This window comes from Eretmochelys imbricata, chromosome 10 (assembly GCF_965152235.1).
Source record: "Eretmochelys imbricata isolate rEreImb1 chromosome 10, rEreImb1.hap1, whole genome shotgun sequence".
In the NCBI taxonomy this organism is placed as follows: domain Eukaryota; kingdom Metazoa; phylum Chordata; order Testudines; family Cheloniidae; genus Eretmochelys; species Eretmochelys imbricata.
Window position 1 is genome coordinate 71828030 of NC_135581.1, and position 15136 is coordinate 71843165.

At 45.5% G+C, this 15136-nt stretch overlaps 1 protein-coding gene across 1 annotated transcript in view; it reads right to left on the reverse strand.

Annotated features, from left to right (window-relative positions):
* Positions 1–404: 404 nt before the first annotated feature.
* The window catches only part of AKAP13 (A-kinase anchoring protein 13), a 143883-nt gene continuing 129151 nt past the window's right edge, over positions 405–15136 (reverse strand). Inside the window, exons 27-32 of the mRNA XM_077828001.1 lie at positions 13194–13264; positions 12625–12669; positions 10733–10783; positions 9782–10231; positions 7338–7641; positions 405–6294 (exon numbers count right to left, since the gene is read on the reverse strand). Of these exons, the coding sequence (XP_077684127.1) occupies positions 6245–6294; positions 7338–7641; positions 9782–10231; positions 10733–10783; positions 12625–12669; positions 13194–13264 (971 nt within the window). The 3' untranslated portion in view covers positions 405–6244. The remainder of the gene's footprint in view (positions 6295–7337; positions 7642–9781; positions 10232–10732; positions 10784–12624; positions 12670–13193; positions 13265–15136) is intronic.

Sequence of the window (15136 nt, forward strand, 5' to 3'; positions counted from 1 at the left end):
CCCTGGAGGGTAGGGTAGACACAGGAAAACAGCAATTGCCAGACGAGATCAGGCCATCTCATCCCATATCCTGTCTCTGATAGTGGCCAGCACCAGATGCTAGAGGAAGGTGCAAGAAACCTTGAAGTGGGCAGATGTGGGATAATCTGCCTCCCACATTATGTCTCATCCCAACCAAGACAATTCCTTTTTCTCCAGAAAATTTAAACTTTACAGAAGGGAAAATAAATAGTCACATATTTTAAACATCCTCAAACATACACATAAGGATTCTTAAGTTAAAGCTGGGAATATCTATTACTGGTAAGGTCAGTTCTGTTCCTCCCCATTCATTCTCCTTCATTGCAATAAATCCCGTCAATAAAAGGAAAACTACAGGGATGGCAGAAAATCAGACACAATGCTCAGACTTAAAATCAAATTTATTTAGAGGAAAAAAAATGACTTTACAAGAGGATGCTGCTGCTAACTAGAAAGGAAGATAAATAAAAGCTTGTTACAAAACCTGATGGTTTCTGGCAAATTACAGAAAAACTGAAGAATTTACAGTCAATAACCTGCTCACTTTTTACATAATTACAAATTAACATACAGCAATTATTGTTTTACCCTATTTTTTAAATTTCATTTTTGCAACGTTTAAACTTTTTTATTTTTATTTATTTTACAGATTCAACATGAAAAAATGCAAAGCATAACCCCCCCCCCCAGAACTGGATGCAGAGGTATAGAGTGTTATTATAACGCCCGTCCTCTACATTCTGTGGATTGCTCTAGTGCGTTCCAGATTAGTACAAAATAAACACAAGGCTAAACTTTAACCATAGGCAAACTGAACTGGACATGGATGTTCTGAGTCAGTGTTTATTATCAACAGAGTCAAAAATACATAAGAGTGTGAATGTGATCCGTATGTATAGACTCTTAAAAATACACACAAAGCTTACTGCTGTATGCAAAGCAGCGAACCACACCCTTTTTTCCCTCCAGGCAACGGAAGCAGAATATTTTAGGGCTGAACTTCAATGTCAGTGATGTGCAAGGAAAAGGCAATGAGACCCTAAAAAGTACACTGATAGTGGTCTTCTGATTACTCAAGAGCATGAGAGGTCCAAGACTAAACCAATTCAGCTTGCCTATCTTTAAAACTTAGCGAGATCACTGGACAGAGAACTAATCATGGATCGCTGCCCCTTCTGACAAATAAAATAAGAATTACGAGTACTTGGGGATGATTTATTTCATAGGTTAACTTAAATTATTTTAAGTTTACAAACCTGGCCAGCAGGCAGAATAGTTTCCAGAGTTCTGGTTAACAAGGAATGTTATGCTAAGTTTAAAGGGGCAATCAAATCCTTTGTTGCCACCTCTGACCAGTCTTCCCTTCCCAACTATCCAGCTATCCCAGACAACTCCCTTGAGATTAGGCACCCACTACGCTCTCCCTAGCCTGATGTCTTCAAGGCTCTCTGGCATAGTGAACTGGATCAGTGAAAGCTTCAGGGTGTTTTAGGAACCCAAAGAAGATGTGAAGATTACCAGACTCTACAAATACCCATGAAAGAAAATATAAATCAGACCAATCTAAATTTATACCTGTGGTCAGACTTCAAGAGCTGTGTGTAGTGAAAAGCTCCAGCCATCTCAACTGAAAGCAAGTGCTCCCATCCCAGAGATATAGCCTATGAGGTCCATGGATGTACTGTATAGTAAAGAGCTTAGTACAGGGAAATAGCCTCATTGCACTTCACTCATTGGCTATACCCCTTACTCTGGGTTTCTTACTAGAGAAAGAGGAGATAGAAAGTAAGACCTCAATGGAAGTGTTGCTCTTTACACAGCATTCTCCACCCTTGCGAGGGAGGTGATGTCGATGCCAATGCCGTATCTCTAATTTACCCCGCGGGAAGCCAATCCCTCCTGCCCCGCCTAACCCTCTGGCAGCATTGCTGCTCTTGATTTTCCTCCAGCGTCACATGTAAGATGAGTCTTCCAGGCTAGGGAGCTAGGCTAGGTTTCCGAAGGAATTAACCAAAAGGCTGAGTAATAGATGAATCCCACAAGGAAAGAGAGGGTTCTCAGCTCACTACATTTCCAAGGGGACAGAGGTAAAATTCATACTTTCTGAACTTTGGGCTAAAAAACATAATTTGGAAAGATTCTTTCCCACCACGGCTCCTAAATCTCTTCAAAGTCTAAATTATGCAGACTTCACACTTAAATATTTTGTAACGTCTAACTTCCTTCCCAGATTGTACTAGGGATGGGGAGGGGAAGGAATTCGTCTGATTGTCTCAAAATAACCAAAAAGCAGCAAAGAAGTGACAAGACAGATTCCATTTAAAGCACTTTATGGTGTTGAACAACATAGAAACTTATATATTGAGATGATCACTTCATTTAAAAGATGCTGACATCAAATCCCAGGCAATCGCTTTGATTCTACAGACCGCTTGCTACAGCTGCAGTCTGATCACAGATTGCTGGCGTGGCCAGAAGTTCCCTAATACTGACCACCTGATATATTTCATGCTGAAATTGCATCCCTCACTATGCTATTCATTGAAGCTCCTTCTACTGTGTACTAACAGTTACCATGCCAAGCCTTGACACAGGCCTAAGGGAGATCTGACTCTCCCATCAATGACAAACTAGCGAAGGGAGCTCAAACTGCAGCTCCTGGCAAATTAATCTTATCCCCGCACCAGTACGGAATTCATGCAGCCACTTCTGAACTGGGCTGTCATGCACAGCCGCAACACGATATGTAGTGGGTGACTTTTGAGAGGACCCAGGCCTTAGAAGCCCAGTGGGATGTCAGGTTCGCGCTAAGAAATAAAGTGCACTCAACAAACACGAGTTAGATGCCAAGCATGGAAGTGGAACAAACATAATTCATTAATTAAGGCCAGGAAAGGAAATTAATAAAACATTGGTGCTGCAAAAACTGACCCACTTAACACTACACCTGGGACCGTGCACTAACTGGGTAATGCTGGATAATCTGCAGGGATCAGAGTGGGAATCCATCTCCATGGACGAGTTCCAACCTATCAAGGAAAACTTGAGCAAAATGGATGAAAAATAAAAACCTTCAGTTCCCTAAAAATGAAAGAAAATGGAGGAAAGAGGAAGGCGGGACTACAGGCTTTAATCTAATATAATCAAATCACACAGCAATTTGTATCCTCCAGTGACAAAGGGTTTCTGTTCACCACAGTACAAACACAAATAACTTTGATAACATGGGCAGCCAACCGCTTGGTGAAATACAGACTGAGTTTATACAGTTCATTGAATGCCATTCTATTTACAACAGGACTAGAGAGACAGGCAATTCAGCCATGGTTTCATCCCCACTGCCCCTGGGTGATGTGCCTCTATTCAGGAGTGCTGTTTCGTAAGTTCAAGAAGTGCTGGCTTTGGGGAGAAGAGATGTACCACTGGGGCAGAAGAAAGCACTCACACGGGCAAACGCTCCTACAAACTAAATGGAATCCTTCAAAAATATTAGCCAGCTAAGTTCTGTGTACAAATTGGTAACCATGCCATACACTGGATTGGGTTCCAAAATTTCCTTTTAGCACATTCACTTTCACAAGCAGGCGAATATTAGGGCAGAGGTTCTTTAAATTAGCTGTGGCTGTTGTTTTTTCCTATTTCTAAAAATCACACTCCAGCTTTAGGGCATGAACCAATGCCCGCTGAAGCCAATGGAGAGACACCCATTGATTTCCAATGGCAGCGAATGAGGCCCGTACACCAAGAGCAAAATTTGGCTTTTTACCTTGCCTCAAAGAGGTATGGGAATATAGAACACAAACCTGTTTAAACAAGAAAATGGAGGGCCAGCAAGGTTCCAGACAAAAAACACTGCCTCTCTTCCCAAATTTTTGTCTGGCCTGGAGATACTTTGCCTTGAAGGCAGCTCTCCTGCCGGAATCACTTGTACCTAACCGCTCTTCAGGCAGGACACGGGCTGCTATGCAGCACTGAACACACCCTGGTTTTGTGTTATGCAATGACAAAATAAAACCATTGGGTTGATCAAGTTCATCTTTAAAAAAACAAAAGAAAAATAAAAAAATAAAACAAAATAAACTTTTTTCTAAACCAGACCTCTTTCAAATAAACAGAAAGATAAATATTTTTGCAAGCCCAGCTTGCAATTAAGAACAAGCACCAAATAATATTTTAAAAAACAAAACAAAAAGATAACCTCAGAAAACATCTTACTTCTTTTTTTTTGTTTTGTTTTTTGAGCATGAATTGTTTAGAGAGCTTCAAAAGCAAGCAGGCTATTCAGGAGTCCCCCACTGATCGAGACAGACCAATCTAAGCACCCATGTTGCTGTTGCTCATTATTAAAAATGCTAGCACTGAATTCTGAAATCTGCTGCATGTAACTAGCTTGCGAGGCGATATAAAGCAAATCAGAATCAAAATATAGTGCAAAATTTTTTTAAAAAGGAGAATCTGTGGGAAAAGAAATGACCACAACAGCTTCAAACTGCTCAAGGGATTGAAGCGGATAGAGTCTCATGACATTTACAAATCTGCTTAGGTAAATCTCCTGAGGCGTGTGGAAAGAACAATGAATTTGGAAACAATTCAGCTTTGTGCGTGTATCTCCCTTGGTCTTCACACATGACCACCATACTTAGCATTTGTATAACACCTTGCATCATGAATGCATTGGGGGCACATCTGCTAATTCTCACAGGGAATGATTACGATCCCAATTTTGCAGATGGAGAAACTGAGGCAAAGAGCGGCTAAGAGACTTGGACTCAGTGAATCAATGATGGTACCGGAAGCAGGACTCTGGAGCTCCTGACCTGCAATACAGTGTTCAGTCCATTAGGACACACGGTCTCTCCAGTAAGTGTATGTAAGCACACACTACTTGTACATGCATAATTACTGGGCTTTGTGTTCCTTTCTGTTCATCTGCTCACACAAGTTGTTCCCCATCTCAGGTTACAACCTCTGCCATCTCGTCTGAGTGCTCTGGAAATTGCTATGATGTTGCTTTGGGTTAGAAATGAGCTATAGGAGCTGATGGAATCTGGAGAAACAGAAGCCCAGTGATCATACAGGTGGCATCGCTAAGAAACGCCAGGGGAAGGAAACCACAGGCAGTAGGTTCAAAAAAGTGATTCCCAAATGGAAGGTTCTCACAGGTTTTTATGATGGGACAGTGAATTTGTAACAAAAAACAGTGTTGATCCCAAATGACATCTTGCTGGAGAAACGTAATTTGACAAAGAAAGCCTTGCTCGGGAAGAGGAGGGAATAGACTGTAACTCACACAGGCACATTAAGAAGCAGTTGTCACTTGAACATGGTATGTTCTGGCTTCCTGGGATTACTTCACAAGTACAGCATCCTTTTTCCTTTCCAGATCATGTTTTTAACACATCCAAAGACATTCTGTTTGGTGCTGGAAATGGATTAAATTTTAATTCCTCTGCCCCAAAGAAATCCTTGGGAGTAACTTTAGATTGTATTTTTTTTTCCACTGTTGCTGCTGCCTAGTGTTTGGTACCTTTCTGAAATGAAGTATGTAACATACAATGTGCTTGGAAGGGGCATGAGGACCAATAAAGATACACTCTGAGCATTAAGGCTAAGATATTTAATATCTACATGCTCCCTGAAAGTCATCAGGTATCCTTGGGCCGAGCTAAGCTAACCCAGCTTGTCTGTACAGACTGTAAGTATATCCCAGTGGATACACAGACACATACATATATATAGTATATCTATATGCCAGTGTGTACGCACCATTTGCAGAGTCCTGGCCTTTTGCTAAATGCTTGGTTTTGGTTGTATTCCCCAGGAAAGGAGAATTTGGAGGCACAGACCCCTTGGGCCATAGTCTTTCATCCTTTAGCAATAAGAAGAGACTGCGAACATCCATTCCTACTTTCAACCAAGATTTGCACCCGAAGTGGGTGCTGTTTGCAGTGTGGTCAGCCTCTGCAGCCAGAATTCATTAAAAAACAGCAGGACAGAGCCCTTTTCCCACCATCTGCAGCCTTTACAAATGTTTTATTTAACACACAGAGAGCTGGTCGGGTGCAGGAGCCAGGAGTGCAGCAAAATGTGCTGTACAAAGGCTGAGAATGATTGATGTGCAAGGGCGAGCTGCTCATGCTTTGGCCCCCTCAGATGCCTGTACAACTTCTAACACAGTACAGTGGAGAGGGAGGCTCATCCCTGCAGAATTAGGAGCGGACATTCAGCAGAAGATCTCCTCGCCCTCTGGTGGTGCTTCTGATGAATGAGCATCTGGGAAAGGAAAGCCAGCCATGAATAACCAGAAGGAACAGGGAAGGAAAGGGTCTATGTTAAAACAAACAAACACGGCCTACCACCCACTGTACCATTCCCAAGCACAGGACAACCTTTTTGGGTGGCTGACATTTAAAATACACCTTTTAGTTGCGAGACCCACCAGTCCCATGACCGTGTAACTGGTGTGCAGCAAAATTCCTGTGAGTAATCCACCAGCAGCCTCTCATCCCTGAGGTGCTGGGTTCCAATCTTCCCTGGGTCACAAATATGATAGGTTTGAGACTCACAAGCTAGTCTCCAGTTAATATAAATCCACATGATAAAGTGATACTACTGTATCACTTTACACTGGCAGGTCAGGAGTGATGTGCATCAGCTCAGAGGAGGAGAGGCAACCGGACTAGCAAGGGGTGCTACCGTCAGGAATAAGGTGCACTGACAGAAAAGGGAAGGACTCAAACAGCAGGGGGGCATTGCAAGAGAAGATTTCATGGACATAAGCACAGGTTTCAAAAGTTTTCCTAAGACCTAGCCCTGGCTCCAGGCAGTGTTTACCAGCACCTCCCTTGCATAAACGCGGAGATTGCACAAAAGAAGTAGAAAAATATAATGAGAGCCCAAGCTATGAAGCCACCTGGGTTAGGTTGGGAGAAGGGAGCATTGAGCGCCCCCTTGACATCTGCTGACGGGATGCAACCCATCAGGCTTGGTGTCAGCGTAACTCCCATGGCTGCAGAAAAGATGCTCCCATATTGAAGCCCTGGAGAGCAGCAACAATGCCATATAGAAGAGAGCGGGGGGGGGGGGGGGGGGAGCAGAGAATGTTGTCACGTCTGTTCTCTGCACGCATGGGACAACGCCTCTCCCTCCCAAACACGCAAAATCACCTTCTGCCGGAAAATCCGCTCACGACCTCCGTTTTTCTCCACCCCTCGCTCAGTTATAACCCACCCCTTTGGGCTCCATGGCTCCCTGAGGTAAAACAGCCACAGACTGTTAACCCCTAATGATCTCCTCGGGCCCCATCTGACACTCACCAGCAGGTTGGGAGCGATGTCCTTTGCCCTTTTTCTTCTTGTCCTTCTTGTCCTTTGGCTTGGATAAACCGAAGAGGCGGGTGGGCTGCTGCACCTCGGCTGCCTTGTTAGTCTGGTTCGTTGCGCTAAGCAAGTGGAAAGTGCCTTTCTCTTTGTGTGTCCTTGAGAGACTGTTCCTTTTGGGCGACACAGACAGTCCTGCGTCAAAGTGCCCCTGTTTGGGTAGGGAAGAACCGTGCTGCATGGAGTCCTCAGCAGTGGGCTGGGAGGGGATCCTCACCGTTTTATCATGGGGATTTGAAACCTGCAAAGAGGAGAACAGAAGTGTTTTACTGGTAGCAGCAGGCAGGGCTCAGAATCATGGGGAGGGTAATATTACCATGACTGCTGCCAGAGCCAGCCTGTTGCCCGGCATGCCACCTATAACCACCACCCAAAAGTCATCTCCCAGTCAAATGGACATCCTAACAAAAGCTGCACACCCAGAGGCAGCGCTCTCCGTCCAAGGGGGAAGAGACAAAGATTTTAAAGATGGACCCTTCCACTCCTTTCCAGATACAGCTGGTGGCACCCTACGGGAGAGTCCTCTTTAAAAATCTAGCAAACCCAGGCTCCTTCCCCCTCCCGGGTGCAGACTGTGGTAGAAGCCACGGGAGCTTCCTAGGGAAGAGACTGTTGTAGGATGTACTGATGCATGACGACAAGTGGAATCTTTCTAAGTATAAAAGACAAGGCAAAATATTGTACTGCTTTTCTAGTGTGTCCTCCAGCAACATAACTGAACCCAAGGTAGTTAAAGGGGGGGGGTGGTGGTTAAGACATGAATTTCTATCCCTACACGCTCCATCAAACGTCCCTATTAATGGCTTTGACTTGTTCTGGATGATTCCAGCCTCCAAGAAGTTGCTTCCTTTTGATGACCCTGGCATCTTATTGGTCTTCAGCAGTACTTTCTCTCAGGTGTTCCTATAGCACCCCCGGCCAGATTATCTGAGCTTCCTGCAAGTAAGTTAGATCTACATGATAATGCATACAACTTCTTTGCAGAATGTGGCATGTTTATCTGCTCTCAAATAGATCACAAGTCATAGGGCCGTGTTCATTATTCAAAATTGCATGAAGAAATTTCAGCCCCTGGGCTGCTCAGGAAACTGGGGGTAGTGAGTATTCCTCTGATTATCTGCTATTCAGAATTTACTGTTGGAGATAAATGGTTGGTCTATTAAGTCACACAGTGCTGTTTCCACTCCCTGAATGCATGACACCACTTATGCTTCAGCCCAAAACAAATTACATTTTGTTATGGAATTAATTCTGTGTCTTAATTAAAGATCTGCTCCAGGCCTGAAATCAGATTTCTGCACATGTCTGTATGAACTACGGCTCACTGAGAAGCGTACACAGTCCCTGCATGCAGCTGTAACTCTGTACAGCTCTGTCCCAAGCCCCTCTGCTCTGTTCCCACCCTCGCTTGCTGTGTCGTGTCTATATGCTAGACTGTGAGCTCATGAGAGCAGGGACATGTCCAGCTAGCTGTTTGTTAGGCGCCTTGTTTTCCCCAGGAATTGAAATTAGAGGGAGTGTTCGAATTTACGGGTGTGTGTATGTGTGTGAAAATGCCTACATTGGCAACATTGCATAAATAGTTGACCACAGGAGGGGGCACAGGGAAACCACACTTTTGGGTGCTAGTTCACAAATATAAATATAAGGCCTAGCAATGTAGTGGCAAGGCTTAGACTGGGGGAGCTGTTCAGCACCAAACTTGTCACCACCAAGCTGCTTCTGTGAATACTGAGGGGTGTGGTCAGCCCAACAGCATGTTCCAGGCGAATGGACTGACTGCATATGGAACAAATCTGTGCTTGCCTGTACGTTCCTCACAGGTGAGGAAAACGGTGTGAAAAGGCCAAAGTGAAATGCACCAGTGATTTCCCCATCAACATCCCTGTATATGCTCTTCCCTGCCATTCGCTATCAGACCAGTGAGGAACGTCTCAAAACAAGCTGGCCAAACACAGATACATTCACAGATGACCCCCACTAGAAAGACAAAAGGCACACTATGATTTCACATACCCAGCAGGATCTGCTAGGAATCTTGATTCAACAACACTCTGAGGAACGTCTTTTGCCAGATGTCTCACCCTGCAGCTTTCTGAGACATAACAGGCAAAACATAGCCCCAAACATCAGGTGCAAAAAGAGATGCCACTGTTAGAAATCAGGCCCCACGTATCAGCGTCATAGCTTCTAGATTTCTAGATCTTACATCTAGTCTGACCTCTTGCATCACATGGGCCACGGGCCACAGAACCTCCCCTGGTAATTCCAGTACTGAGCCCATCAATTGTGACCGAACTAGATCATCTCTTTTAGGAAGACACCTTGTCACCCCAGCCATGTGCCCTGCCTGAGAATTCAACTGGGAGCAGGGTGATTACCTGTCTGAGGTCAGGCTCCATCTGCACTGGGGGTAATCGTGACACATCTCTCTTGAGTTGATCCTTCTCCCTTTCCAGTTGTTTCTGTGCTGCGCGCAGCCGCTCCAGATCCATCTGGTAGGCTTCTTTCCTCCGCTTCAGCTCTTCCCTCTCCCTTTCCAGATCCTTGTGCCCCTTCTGTTCCTGCTCCTCTCGCTGGGCCAGCCGCACCTCCCGCTCTGTCAGCTCCTTCTCCCGGGCCTCCCACTCCTTCTCCCTCCTCCGCTTCTCCTCCTGGTGCTGGGCCTGCTGCTTCTGCAGGTTGGCCAGCTCCTGCCGCTGCTTCTCCAGGCTCCGCTGTTTCTCCTGCTCGATCAAGGAGTTTGGCCGGGAGGAGCTCCGTGTCAGAGCTCTCTCACTGAGAACCAGCTTCTGATCCTCAATATAAGTATCCTGTTGCAAGACTACAGCCTGAGGGAGAGGCAAGGACAAAGTTAGTGTAGTGCCTCCCTTCACTGAATGCACAGACATGCAAAACTCTAACATCATGAGGCATCTCGCAATTGTAATACGGGCGGGAGAAGGGGCGGGGGGGGAAGGAGGGGTATTTCATTAATCATTGTTAACCCTTCTCTGAGTCCAGAACCTAGTAATGTTAGTTTATTTGCCCTGATGAATCAGAGGGCCCAGTAGGGCTGGTTTATTTGACGTACTTATTTGTAAGACACAGAGTAGGCCTGACCTGCCAAGCACTTGTAGCCCCTTCTGTCCTGGGCAGCAAGAGAGCAGGCGACAGTACAGAGTCACTAGGACACTGGACTGGACCCTTCAGTCTCACTATGGATGGGTAATGCAAGGGGAAGGGGGTGGAGGTGAAATGCTGACCTCACCACAGTCAACACTCACTGAGGGGGGCTGCTGTTTGGGAAAGAAGCACGTCAAAGAAGGGTACTATGTTTACGACCGACGTACCTGCAAAGTGCTGAGCAGCTTGTGGAGGTAGGTAATGCTTTGGAGAACGTGCTGCAAGGAAACAAAAGCACAAGAGTGTTGCTGCTATACCTCACTTTACTGTCCGACCACAGGCAAGGCTCATTTTCTTTTCCATTGTAACTCTAGCAACGAGCAGGGCTCTGTGTTTGTCATGGAGGTCGTGGAAGTCCGTTTCTTCTTGTGACCTCCATGACTTCTGCAGCCGTCACTGTGGCTGACCCCAGGGCCACCCGAGCAGCTGGCCCCACGCCCAGCTGCTGCTGGAGCAACTCTGCAGCCAGCCACTCTGGTGGCCCCGCGGCCAGCTTCTGCTGGAGCGGCCCTGGGGCCAGCCGCACCGGCTGCTGCTCTGGCGGCCCTGGGGACTGCCCGAGCAGCGGCCGATGTGGCTATCCACAGGGACTGCATGAGCAGCTGGGCCCAGGGCATCTGGAGCAGCTGCTTGCCCCCACAGGGTTCCCCACACCTGGCAGCTGGCCCCACAGGAATCCCCCCCGGCAGCTGGTGCCGCAGGCTCCCCCCTCCACCCAAAGATTCAATCAGGAATATTTATGGTATAAGTCATGGACAGGTCATGGGTGATGATTTTTTGTTCCTTGCCCGTGAACTGTCCATGACTTTTACAAAAAATACCCCTGATTAAATCATAGCCTTAGCAATGAGGCTTACAAAGCCAGGCCATTTTATTTAAAGCCACACAGACATTCTTCTACTTCCCCCTACTCTTCCCATGCTCTCTTCCCTGTATTTACTTATCCCAAACAGACGTACTGGTCACAAGTATCTATTTATCCATCCATTTCTCTCGGGCATCTCAGAGACATCTAAGATAATCTCACCCATCAGTGCAGCAACCAGTCATTGAAAGAACCTGACCATGGCATCTGGTGTGCAAATACTCTCACAACAAGGTGCGTGAATCATGCACAGAACCATGGGATTGTTGATACCTCACAGGAATTTGCAGGTTGTTTCTTTAAACTATTTACTGTAGTGTTAACTGGTTAAAGCGCTAATGATGCTAGGGGAAATGATACAAGGAGGGAAAGGAACTGGCATGAGCTGACCATATTTTCAAATGTGCAGGGAAACAACTGTTAGGGTAAAAATCATAAAAAAGGCCCAGAATGTGTGCCTGTAATGTCGGTTCACAAATGCAAACCCCTGCATTTATGGTGCAGGGAGACTGCAAAATAATGGGCACACAAATGCTGCATGACAATTATTGGAGGCCTTTTGAAAATACAGTCCTAAAGGCAAGCGCTCCAATATCATATACTGGTATAGTGCCAACAGAATGCCTGATGCTTTGGGTGACTTCCCGTATCTCAAAACGCTGGCTAAAGGCTTCTTTGAATCCTGATGAGCATATTGTAATTACTTGTTTAATACAAAAATTCAATTGACAAAAACTGCAGTATTTCCAATACTTGTGTAATAAATGTTATTAAGGGAACCTTTGCTCACCGTGATACTTAGCTGCTATTAAAGTTAATTGGGAGTTACCGATGCGTATCAAAGGGAGAATAGAAACCTAATTGCCTCAACTCACTACACCTGCATCATACAATTACACTCATTCTATCTGCAGATGCATGGTAAATACAGTCATGTGCTTTCTAATTGTAATTAAACCTTGATGTCTACAATCAAGGTGTATCCTACAGCTGGCAATTAGATGCCAGTAAGCAAATCCTTAGTCTGAGCATCCAAGCCTAAGTGCACACATAACACAGTGGGTTTAGCTCTCAGTTTACTGTATTTAAGAGTCTTATTAAATTTTAGCCTCACCTATTGAAAGAAATACGCTTGGTACCTAAACTGAAGGGGGGAAAAAACCCACACACCTAAGCCAGGGAGATTGTTCTTACCTCGTTGTTTCTTTTCAACACGAACATCAAATTCGCATTTCCGCCCTGTAAAAAGACCACAGATTTATAAAAAGGCAAATGAGAAATTATAATAAGTGTCTTTCTAAAAGCAGGATGAAGCACAGACAAACACTCCCGTTTTCCTTTTTGGAAGGGCAGAACTCATGTAGTTTGTAGTAAGTGAAAAATCATTAAATCAAATGTTAATTAGCGATCATTTTGTAGTGATCCACAGCGAGAATGGGTGTGAGGGTATGTTTGGCCTTGGTATTTCAATAATGATGCATAATTAGACATGTTTTACTTAATTTGCAGATAGCTGGCAGATAACCAGTGCCACAGAAGAGTATATTACCCACTAAAATTGTTTTAGGGAGGGAATTTTAAAGGGGAGTTAGAACAAAATTGGTTTGAGCATGTGCCCCCCATTGTTTTTTCCAGGGGGGTGAGTTTTAACTTGTTCTAATATGTCCAGAAATATACTTTTTCAGATTAAAAAAAATACAATCCAAGTGTTAGAAGTGTCAAAGGCCCATGGATGACATTTGACACAAACACAACAATAGTACCTTCTTCAAAATGCTGTCTGATTCTGTTCTCCGAAGATCCTGAGCATCATCACCTTCATCTTTCTCTCCACCTAAAAGAAACACACCAGGTTGGCACAGGTCATTTAGTTTTTCAAACCCCAGATAAAATCCTCAGTCATTAGCAACTGTAAAATGGGGAAAAAGGACTTTAAAAGTGGATGCACGCAGCTGAGCCATGCTCTTCACATATGTATGTTTGCTTCCTATTTGTACCAATAAATATCAGTCATTGCTGACCGTGAGCGGAGAAGAACATAGGTTGGGTTCCAGCTTTGGTTTCAAATAGTATGCTGAAAATTTAGCACGCTGACTTCTGGCTCAACTGTTAGTTTATGGGAATTGAGAGACTTCTGTTTCCATTTCACTAGCATATTTGCTCTGGTCTCCAAGACAAGTTGTTTTAGAACATGTAGTGTGAGTGACAACTATCAAGTCAGATCTTACTACATCAAGCTACGTTTCAATACGTTTCAATGCTACCCATGCAAACTGGACTTGGAGGACTTAGACCAGGGATCAACAACCCTTGGCATGCGGCCCACCAGGGTAAGCCCCCTGGTGGGCCAGGCTGGTTTGTTTACCTGCTGTATCCGCAGGCTCGGCCAATCTCAGCTCCCACTGATCGGGGTTCGCCGCTCCAAGCCAATGGGGGCTGTGGAAAGGGCAGCCAGCACATCCCTTGGCCCACACCGCTTCTCGCAGCCCCCATTGGCCTGGAGCGGCGAACCGTGGCCAGTGGGAGCTGTGATCAGCCGAACTTGCGGACGTAGCAGGTAAACAAACCGGCCCGGCCTGTCAGGGGCTTACCCTAGCGTGTCGCGTACCAAAGGTTGCCGATCCCTGACTTAGACACTAGTAGTGCAGTATGTGTGTGCAAACAGCTAAGTTATTTTTTGTTAGCAGTTCACCCACAGCGTCACACATTAGAACCCTGGAATTTTGATCAGGACACTCGATTTATCCACTGGGATCTTTAATTTCCAGCTGGACAGCTCACAAGAGTGTCTCCAATTGAGACATACCACATGAAAAGACCCACCTGTGCCCATGGTACCCCTCTAGTAGTTTTCTTCCATTGATTTCAAGGTGCTTTACCAACATGGTGTAAGCATCCAACCCTGCTTTGAACAACCTACAGCACACCACGTGCAATCTAACCATATCCCCTTCCTGGAGTCTGGCTTTACTGGTAACTCAAACAAACAATAACCAACCCTAAACCGCAGCCTGTGCTATCTATCCAAGCATCCTTTCATTCCTTTGGAGGGTCCTAGGACCTGCCACTCTCCTCCATGTAGATGGGTAAATGATCATTTACTACTATTTTATAGATAGGGAAATGAAGTTATGAGGCTTGCCCAAGGTCACACAGGGAGTGAGTGGCAGAGTTGGGAATAGAACCCCGGTTTCCTGACACCCACCCATGCGCCTTCTCCAGTACGCCCTACAGTCTCCTCCCAAAGCCTCTTCAAGATCTCTCATTATCTAATTAATGTGAACATATCTCTGCAGAAGCCCAGGAAAGGTAAAGGGTGGGCTAAGCAGCGAACAATTTCACCAGCCTGGCTGGAGGCTGTCCAAATTATTGCTGCACTAAAAAGCAAGGCAGTGCAACCTAAAAAAATCCCTAAGGTTCCCTGGGCCAATGGATTTTTCATTGGTAGGAGAGGACCTGCTGGGAACTTTGTGGCCTTCCAATGGCTAAGAAACTCTTACATACGGCACACAGCAAATTGTTTGGAGCTTAAGCTTAGTAGTGCAGGAACAGAAGGCTGGAAAGGGGGCCGGGGAGTCCAGTGCTGAGACAGCGATGCTAGCACAGCAGAGTTTATGACAGTTGGGGTGGGAGGGTAGGAGAGAGCACACAGGGCTGAGTTCTGGGGGGGGGGGAGGGGGGGCGGGGTATGGAAATCGCTGGAGCC